This window comes from Bicyclus anynana, chromosome 8, assembly GCF_947172395.1.
Source record: "Bicyclus anynana chromosome 8, ilBicAnyn1.1, whole genome shotgun sequence".
NCBI lineage: Eukaryota > Metazoa > Arthropoda > Insecta > Lepidoptera > Nymphalidae > Bicyclus > Bicyclus anynana.
In genome coordinates this window covers 14,778,446-14,789,415 of record NC_069090.1, presented here as the reverse complement: position 1 = coordinate 14,789,415, position 10,970 = coordinate 14,778,446, and the positions used below count along the sequence as shown (strand labels likewise).

General features: G+C 34.6%; 1 protein-coding gene across 1 annotated transcript; it reads left to right on the top strand.

Moving 5' to 3' along the window:
- The first annotated feature begins 839 nt into the window (after positions 1-839).
- LOC112053384 (uncharacterized) lies at positions 840-9,076 on the top strand. The gene is made up of 3 exons (XM_052882891.1): positions 840-871; positions 1,917-2,095; positions 8,219-9,076. Exons 1-3 carry the CDS (start codon positions 840-842, stop codon positions 8,896-8,898), a joined length of 891 nt encoding a protein of 296 aa, XP_052738851.1. The 3' UTR covers positions 8,899-9,076.
- The last annotated feature ends 1,894 nt before the right edge of the window (positions 9,077-10,970 follow it).

The window sequence follows — 10,970 nt, the reverse complement described above, 5'->3', positions numbered from 1 at the left end:
TTTCTCAGTTCATTTGATGTTTATTTTAAAAGGTTGTTATATAGAGACCTTATTAGTGAATAGGCCAGTGGTTAACTGTGACTTTAATAGCAAGACTATTTTATCTACTAGATGCCGTCATGTTAATTGCTTTATTGTTATAATTACAAAGATTGAACTAAATTCAATGCGTATTTCAAAACATATTGCAAACAAACAAAACGCATTTAAATACTATACAATTAAAATTAAATTATATGACTCAATGAAGGATAAATTCCTACGTAATTTTGCCAAGCCCATTGACTTAATAAAGTCACAAAGTATCTATGACAAGTTTTAAAATTGAGTCACAGGAAAATCAGTGACGTAGAAGGAAAAATGCTCTTCAATTGAATGGATCTTTACACGCATATAAATACTGTAGGTCATACTTGAATGATTAACAAACGCATTGTGACATCGAACGAATTAAACAAGTAAATAAAAATCATTAAAAATGATTTCAATATTGTCAGTGCTTGTTGTAGTTGCAGTAGTGTACACAGAATGTTCAGTTATACGACTCCAAGGAATTCCCCTTGAAGGAAGCGTTACTACAGACATTCTTGTAGAGGACAACGCAAAAGGAATTCCTGTAGCAGCGATACAAATTAGTATGGACGAAAAGAAGAAAGAAACACTGCCTTCAGACATATCAACGAAACTCATTAATCAATTTGTGAAAGCAACGGGAGATGTTATACCGGATTTTGAAAGCAAATTTGGTTTTGGCGGTGTAGGACCAAATTGTCCTTATGGACAAAAGAGGAAAGGTCCCATTTGCGTGAATGCTTAAGTTTTTTGATCTATTGATCAGAATGTTAGCAAGAGATATCCAAGGATCAAATTGGTATGCTTTAAAGAGTTGAATGTTGAGACATCAGGTAGAGAAGATTTATATTCCAGTGAACAAGGTAGTTCATTTGAATTAGTGTTTTGTTGCGTTTTTGTTAATGAGTGCAATATTTAAAGTGAAATTAACAACTAACAAGTGGCTAACTAGGCCTTGGTATCTGGAGTATCCTAAGAAGTAGCTTGTGAATACTAAGGTTTATTGGTGTTTTCAATATTAATATTTCTTTGCACCTTTATCTATTATATCATCAAATATAAGATAATTTCAAGATGCATGCGAAAACCAGTGTTGATACACCTTAATGGCTATTCAGGCAGTTATGTTATTGTATTGATATATTTTGTTAAACTTATTTATATTATTTATAGGGAACAATTAATTTAACTAAGAAAAAAGCTGTGGTATTTATACAAGGTGTAAATGTAATTTGTTCGTTTATTTGCATGTTAATAAAGAAATAGTTAATCATCTGATGTTTTCTTGCATGTAGGTAATGTCATGATTAAAGAAACACAACATAGGAAGGTATTCGTTGAATTATGTATATTCAACTAATATGTTGCAGTCCTTAAACTTGTCAAACTAGTCCAAGCTTCTATAGGGCATTGGTTCATGGGTTTGATCTAAAAATATCTGTGTTCGATCCCCATCAATTAGAAAGGGAATATAATACGAGTGAGTATAAAACTATTTAAATCCTTTCAAATATAGGTATTTATTTTAGTTTGATAAGGGTCTCTATATACAAATATCTCTCCGGATATTTTGTGGTCATGAAGACGTATACCTATTTGAACATCTCATACAAAATATAATCTCACAACACTAATTCAATATTGTTTAGTGATTAAGTACTCTTGGACTCGAGTCTTCTCCCAGCAATGATCAAAGCATAGTCGTTTAAGGGTGGGTGGTAGATTAGTCAAGTTTGAGGATATCATTGAATAGCATTTGATTTCCTCACGTTTTCTTTCACATTGAAGTCTCGGAAGTAATGTCTAATTGAAATAAAATTAATTTTGATTTGATTTATTTGAAGCAAGAAAGCCCAGCTTTGTATCCCTAAGTGTCGCCGCACACGAGCCACACGTGACAGCCACAAACGCCGCCACAAGAATAAAGAAGGGGCCACAAAAGAAGCTGAAGCGCGCAACATTTATGGCCGGTGGTCGACACTTGCGGTCGGTGTCTGCTACTTTCCGATTCTAACAGGTTTAGGTGAGATAAGGGAGAGAAGGGTGCGGAATCCCGCGAGTGGTGTGTGGTGGCGTTTATTGTCGGTGTGTAGTGGCCGGTGCGGGCCACAAGAAGCGAGCAGCGACGATTGTAGAGTGTGGCGGCCTCCGGCGTCAACTGTGAGCGGCGAGTCCATATAAAATGTATGAAAACTACAGGAAATATGCCAGTAGCGGCGTTTTGTGGTTGTGGCCGGTGGCCCGTGTGCGGGAGTCCTAACCTTATCAGACGTCAACGAAAGGCGAAGTCTCAACGCAAAGAATAAAATACATAATTGTAACGTCATCTTTGAAGTATGTAGGTACTAATAGGAAATTCAAGATGCATCTATTATTTACTTTGTGGTTGCAGTTACCAGTATGTAACTTGTACACTTGTACCTGCAAAGTGCAATAATAACTCATTTATGTGTTTAAAACATGAAATTGTGATGACACTCGACAGTTGGTATAAGAACTTATAGATACTTCTAAGACCCTAGGAGTGGTTCTCAGTGAAGTAGCATTTACTTTATTGAAAACTTCTCGACTCTCAGGAATTCTCCAAACATTTACGATGTTGAAAAAACATCAATGAAACCTTTAAATTCCATTAAGGTTTTTTTAGTACACTGGCATTGGCTGTAATCATGCCTAATGTCGGATGACAAGCTATGAGTCAGTTGTTGAACGTCCTTGCATGTTAGTCATCGGATTCATTCACTCTTAGAAGTAGGTACCTATCAAGATTGATTGATTGGTTGAAGAAAGTTGTCAGTTAAACGGACAATGAAAGAGCCTCAGTAGCTCAACGGTAAAAGCGGACTTATCACCAAGAAGTCGTGGTTCGACTCCGTAGACTATTGTCGTACTCACTCCTAACACAGACTATTCCCAATAGTTGAAGGGTAATGGGAATATTGGTCATATTCTCATTTATTTATTTACAAACAAAATGTACAGCTGTACATTTTATTTAATCTAGATATTGACATTAAGCCAGTAAAGTTTTCACAGAAATATAGACAAATTACGCTACAATTAACAGTCGGGACTTAGTTATTTAATTTGGCCTGTAACAAGAGTCTAAAGTAAACCGTTTAGTACCTATATGTTCAAGATATACAAGGTGTTCGGTACCTATCAAGCTATCAACCAGGAGTTAGGGAGTTATAATACTTGCCTATAAAAAATATGAGCTTCCTAGTCAGAACCCTGAGAGGAGATATGAGGACTTCAAGATTTAGCTTAGGACTTCGAGGTGTCAATCCTAGCTATACTTTTGACATTGGACTCTTACATTAGTAGGTATCTGCGAAACTTACGATACACTCGGTCTAAACTGCGTACGTAATGGTGCCGATCACTCGAATCTCTGGTCCTGTGACAAAATGATGAATCAGGAATTATTTAGCAAAGATGCTAAATATCTATCTACTAGCTGACGCCGCGCGGTTTCACCCGCGTGGTTCCTGTTCCCGTAGGAATACGGAGACAATATATAGCCTATAGCCTTCCTCGATAAATGGGCTATCTAACACTGAAAGAATTTTTCAAATCGGACCAGTAGTTCTTGAGATTAGCGCGTTTAATCAAACAAACAAACTCTTCAGCTTTGTAATATTAGTATAGATATTAAATTAAAAATACTTATAATAAAACTGTAACAGGTCAAATTCTGTACATTGAAGATATTTTAATTTTTTTTATTGGAGGGCATTATACAATCGATACTAAAAATATTTTCTTTCGATTTATTGTCTGTCTGCCTGTCTATCCGTAATTTTGTTGGCCGGGCATCACGCTGAAATTACTTAATGAATTCAAATGAAACTTGGCACGGTTTAAGACCATAATACGATAAAGGTTATAGGATATATTTTATAGCGAAAATAAAATAAGTAAGGGATGAAATAAGGGTTGAAAGTTTGTATAGAAAGTCCTTAATTTATAGAGCTACAGTTATAAGCCTATAGAAAAACCTTATTATAACGTAAATGCTTATTTAAATGCTTGGCAATTTGCACTTTAATGGGTATTTACTTAGTTTTAGAAAACTAGTAAAATAGTGATAAATAAACGTACCTGCTTCAAGTTTAAATTTAAATGCCTTCATTAATTTCAAGAGCAAATTTAAAGAATTATGAATTTGCTCGTCACCAAATAACTTGGAAAATAACCGTTAGGTATGTAGGAGTCAGTGTACGTTTTTACCTCGGAACCCAGATACAACGAATGGATTTTGATGATTTTTTTAAAACACGACAACCTTTTATCATCATAATATAAAATATGTAATGCCTTTATAAGCAGGTAGTCATGAAGTTTCAAAGAATTTTATTTTCATTTAAGCACATTCAAATAAAAGCTTAGTTTTAAAAAGGTTTTTGGAACGAAGTTCCTTATCGCGCGTAGCAAAAGGAGGCTAGATGGAAAAAATTAAGACCAATATTTCAACCGACATTTTTTATCAGACTGCGTAAGAAGGAGGGTAATGTTTTTGCTATAGTTTTAAGCCATGATCTGAGCTCCAGGGTATCGATGATAGTTATAGCGATTCTGAAAGCGATATCGATTGCTATATCGATCGCGATAGTGATGGCGATTGCGATAGTGATAGCGATTGCGATGGCGATTGCGATAGCGAACATCGTTTCATCCGATTGTAAAAGTTAGAAAAAAGAACACCTCTCAAGTTTTTTTAACTTTAATTTTTGACTTTTTAGTTATATGGCATATGCCATCGCGGACTTTTTTCTGAGTAATCATAAGTAGATACTATTTAAATACTCGTATATTATCTTATATCGTTAATAGATTAGACAGTAGGTATTCGCAAAATAAATTATAATAAATAAATAAATATACTTAAACAATACACATCACTATCTAGCCCCAAAGTAAGCATACAAAGTAGCTTGTGTTATGGGTGCTAAGATAGTTGATATTATAATTATAATTATAATATACAATTATATACTACATATAAATACTTATATAATGTATAAATACACACAGACACTGGAAAACACCCATGCTCATCACACTAATATTTTCCAGTTGTGGGAATCGAACCCACGATTTCCATTCCAAATTTCAGCCAAATCGCTTCAGTAGTAGCGGCTTTAAAGAGTAACAAGCATCCAAACATACATCCAAACATCCATACAAACTTTCGCGTTTATAATATTAGTAGGATTAAAATATTTTTACAATAAGTACAATATAATAATTCTTAGCGTCCTTAATCTCGTGTCAGTTACAGGTACAAAGAAAATATTTCAAGTATCTAGGTATAGTTAATTAGTTAGTCTACTTTTGGATGTCTGTTTGTGCTTCGGTATGTGTGTTTTGTGGTGAAGCATACCACCAGAATAGCGTTTGACTGTAAACAGTTGATAGACGTTGTTGGTGTGTGAAATTGGCGGCGTATTCTATTAGGAAACCCACATAAGCGTAGCTTAAGTGCTTTATGTTATAAGTGAACCTACAGTTTATACATATATATATATTAACATACGAAGAGCCTTTATGTGTATAAAGGCTCTTCGTATGTTATCTTACTACTACATATAAAACCAAACGCTTTTCCTGAAATAGATCGATTATATACATTTTTTTTTTATTCTTTACAAGTTAGCCCTTGATTACAATCTCACCTGATGGTAAGTGATGATGCAGTCTAAGATGGAAGCGGGCTAACTTGTTAGGAGGAGGATGAAAATCCACACATCTTTCGGTTTCTACACGGCATCGTACCGGAACGCTAAATCGCTTGACGGTACGTCTTTGCCGGTAGGGTGGTAACCAGCCAGACCTGGACAAATTAAGATAATCTCAATCTGCCCAGCCGGGGATCGAACCCAGGACCTCCGTCTTGTAAATCCACCGCGCATACCACTGCGCCACGGAGGCCGTCAATACATGGTTACAACGTCCAATAATTACAATTACAGTACATTCATGTAGGTATATACTACGTTTTCTATTATTTTCTTTGTAATTGTTATGTGCAATTAAGTATAAATAAATAAATAAGTTAAAATAAATTCGAATTGTTAGAAAAAATAACTAAATGTTAAATAAAATATGTATCTAAAACCAATAAAAGAAAAAGAAATATGTACCTAAATACAAGGTGACAATTTATTGTTAATTACGAGTAATGTTAGAAATAAATTAAATTATATTATGATGCCTGTATAATTTTCATGTTTTAAAATAAATTAATGTTTAATCTTGACTTTGAAAATCTTTTCTTGAACAACTTAACCTTTCTTGAAAAACCTCCTAAAATGTATCTTGGAGTACCTACCCAATAGATAATTTATTATTATAACCTACTTCATTTAGGTTTACTAACAATAGATTTTTTTTTGTTGCATTATGTATATTTAACTAGATCGTAACTCGTTTATTTAAAAAAATCGTCGTTGTATGTAGCATAACTTCTTCATAACCCAAATTTCGCAATGGCTGCTATGGGGCTTTGGCAAGTGTTTGGTTAATAGAAGTAAAATATTAATTGATTATGAAACACGGCTAAAACTCACGTGATATTACGTCGGAGTAGTTTGGATCGTGCCGCGATGCAAGAACCAGCTCATGACTAAGGGCCCCGTATGGTTTCGAAACTAGTCGGGCATACTCCGACGTAATATCACGTGAGTTTTAGCCGTGTTTCATAATCAATTAATATGAATAACACTCACGATAGTTTAAATTCTAAAAAAGAAGTAACATACATTATCACCCTAACCCCGCTAACCGGCGTAGTGGGTCTAAGCCTGAGAACTCGTCTCCCAAATTGAGGGAAGGCCTGAATCAGGGTTATACTGATGACTTTACAATTGGTACTACTTACAAACAATGCAGTCATGTTTCCACATAAATGAAACAAAAAAATACCCTTTTGAATTAGGTTAAGTACCTAAATAGGTAATGTTACTTTTTTTCCTCCTACTGAATATTCCTACTCAAGTCGTCGTCATCAACCCATATTCGGCTCACTGCTGAGCTCGAGTCTCCTCTCAGAATGAGAGGGGTTAGGCCAATAGTCCACCACGCTGGCCCAATGCGGATTGGCAGACTTCACACACGCAGAGAATTAAGATAATTCTCTGGTATGCAGGTTTCCTCACGATGTTTTCCTTCACCGATTGAGACACGTGATATTTAATTTCTTAAAATGCACACAACTGAAAAGTTGGAGGTGCATGACCCGGACCGGATTCGAACCCACACCCCCGGAATCGGAGGCTGAGGTCATATCCATTGGGCTATCACGGCTCCTTTTATTTATTGCTTTTTTTGCCTATTCAAGTACTTAAAAGATAAGTTGCGACTTCGCACATCAACTGGTGCAATATGTACAATGTACTGATGTATTTAACTGTTTAAACAAGTTGTTTACTGAAATAAACTATTTTTTTTATTTTATTAAACAAGAGTATTATTTTTGAAGTGACCTCTAGATAAAGATTATGAGGAAAACACCTACTAATAATAACTACTCGTCCTTAAAATTAATAATTAAAAACCAAGGAGTCGTCTGTTTAATAATGATGATAAAATGTTAATGACTATGACAAATTAGCTTGGAAATGAAATGTATTACATGACTGGCTACTTTTATACCTAGTGTTAAATGGTGATAAACTAAAAAAAACCTGGTTGATTTTGTTGCGGGCTCTTCTTGGACCAAGGCGCAAATCGCAAATTTAATTTTAAGTTGTCGACTTATTATTATCACCATTATCTTATTTATAAAATATAGCCTATGGCACTCACAAATAACGTGGTTTTCTATTGTTAAAAGAATTTTCAAAATCAGTTCAGTAAATTCGGAGAATACCTCAAAACTCACAAATTTTACCATAAGTTAGACAAAACAAAACCATTGTTGATGACTTTATCGAAAATAATAATTTAATTGCTTTTTTCTCTGGGCAAACGTGGTCAAATTAAAAAAAAAGCAATCCATATGAAAAATTCTGTTATATCCTTAGTTTTTGTTGAACAAACACACACACAGATACGTAGAGACAAAAAAGCGTTTACGAGTATACAACGTTTGGAAAATTGTTGAAACATTTTGTAGGTTTGTGTATTTGATATGTTCTGAAAGAATCTATTACAAACAGTATTATGGATAAAATGGAAGAAAAATTAATCCCTTTAGTAGAGGAAAACAAAGAACTAAAACTTAAGATAGGGAAACTAGAGAACGAAATCGAGTTTCTAAAAAGAGGGGAAAAGAAAAATAATGTTATAGTTTTTGGCCTAGAAGAAAAAGAAATTTCAGCCTATGAACTTATTCAAGAACTAAAGAAAAATCTGAAGCAAGATTTAAATATTAACCTAGAACATTACGAAATAAACAAAATTCATCGGATAGGAACTAAAAATGAGGAAAGTAACAAGTCTCGACCGGTTTTATGTTCGTTTGTGAACAACTGGAAAAAGAACGAAATTCTGAAAAATAGGAAAAATCTAAAGACTATTAATATCAGTGAAGATTACTCAAAGGAAGTATTAGAAAAGAGGAGAAAACTAAAAGCAGAGCTATTTGAAGAGAGGAAGAATGGAAAAATAGCCTATTTGAAATATGACAAACTAATAGTCAAAGAGAATAAAAATAGCCAGGACAAAAGAAAAAGGGAATCATCTGCCTCACCCTCCTCTTACAATACCCAAACAAAAAAATATCAAACAGTTTCTTCAATCAAGTCGAACAGGACGAATGCTTTCGATGTGATGAGGTCGAGATCGAACTCTTTTTCTAATGTAACTACCAAAAAACAATAACAATTACCAATCGGCAAACGCCAAAACCCAACCAACTACGGAAAAACTGGCAATATTGAAAAAATAATGCACAAACCTCCCCCAAGCCGACTGGTCCTCGTGGGGGAAGAAGACCACAACCCTCCAACACAAAGACATAACAATTCCACCACTTATAACAAAAAAGACCATAAACACAAAATATACATCACTGCACTCAATGTACTTACCCTTAAAAATGAAGAAAATCTCACGGAACTGACGTATGCTTTAAAACGCATTAAATGGGACATTGTTGGCTTAAGTGAAATAAGGCGAATGGGAGAAAGAATTATTTCCCATTCAGAATTCCTTCTATATCATATAGGAACGACCCCAGGTCATCATGGAGTTGGATTTATTATTAAAAAACACCTTGCAAACTACGTGGAGAGCTTCATAGGAGTATCAGAGCATGCGCTCTGATACTCCTATGAAGCGTTAATGAATCTTAAGCTACCGGGGTACAAAGACCCATGGTCCATCATACAAGTATACTCACCTACGGAACAATCTGATGTAGAAACAGTAGACTCATTCTATCAAGATTTATATAAAACAATCCAAGACCATGCTTATAATAGTATTATTGTATTAGGAGACTTCAATGGCCAAATTGGAGAACGGCAACCAGAAGAAAACACAGTATTGGGACCATTTGGATATGGAAAAAAGACCAGAAGCAGAAACGGAGAGAAGCTTGTAAACTTTGCGCAGGAAAATGGTTTGCGAGTCTTGAATTCAATGTTTAAGAAGAAAAAAAGTAAAATGTGGACCTGGATATCACCAGACGGGAAAACAAAAAATGAAATAGATTTTATAATGACTAATAAAAGCAGATACTTCGCAAACATGAAAGTTTTAAGCAATTTCAACTTCAATACCAACCATCGAATGATTCGAGCAGAACTATTGACAAACCCGCCAAAAAACCCAAGACCGAGAAATAAAATGACATTTACAAAACCGACCAAATACCAAACAGCTCAAATAGCCAATTTCATAATGCCAAAGCTGATTGACTACAATAGAGAAACAATAAACATGCAAGTGCAAGAAAAATACAACTGGTTAGAAAGAACAATCAAATCATCTATTCAACAAAGGACTAATAACAAAGACCTATCTGACAAGTGGAAGTCTGCTAAAACTACCAATCTTCTTAATGAACGAGCTGACCTAATCAATGGAAAAAGTACTAACGACAGACGAAAGAAAATAGCAAAACTCAGCAAAGAAATAAAAGAAAGTATAAGAAAAGACAGAACTCAGAGAAGAATGGAAACAATGGAGAGACACATTTTGCAGACAGGAGGAATAAAAAAGGCTAATAAGGAGCTAAATAACAAAAAGGACTGGATCGTACAGATGAAAGATGATAATAGATTGAAAGAAAACCGACGACAAGGAATTTTAGGAATCGCTACATCTTATTACAAGAAACTATACGAATGTACTAGAGTGGAAGAAGAAATAGAAATGTTAGAAATGTCAACCGTACCCAATATCATGCAGGAAGAAGTAGAATTCGCTCTAGAAACTCAAAAAGACGATAAAGCTCCGGGACCAGACGGAATAAGCAACGAATTATTAAAACAAACAAAACAGGTAATAACACCTATTCTCAAAGAAATCTTCAATGATATCACAAATTCAGAATCGATTCCACAGCAATGGACTGAATCTAATATAATCCTTTTGTACAAAAAAGGTGATCAGTACGATATCGGAAACTACCGGCCTATAAGTCTGATGTCCAACGTATATAAAATATTTGCTAAAATTATACTCAAACGAATTGAAAGAAAACTTGATGAACAACAGCCAGTAGAACAGGCAGGCTTCAGAAAAGAATACTCGGTTCTTGATCACATCCATGCTGTTAGACAAATCATTGAGAAGTATGGGGAATATCAACTTAAATACTACATAGCATTTGTCGATTATAGCAAGGCTTTCGACTCGCTATTACATACGAAAATCTGGGAGGCGTTGAATGACCAAGGTATAGAACAAAAATACATAAGATTGATCCGAAATGTCTACAAAAACAG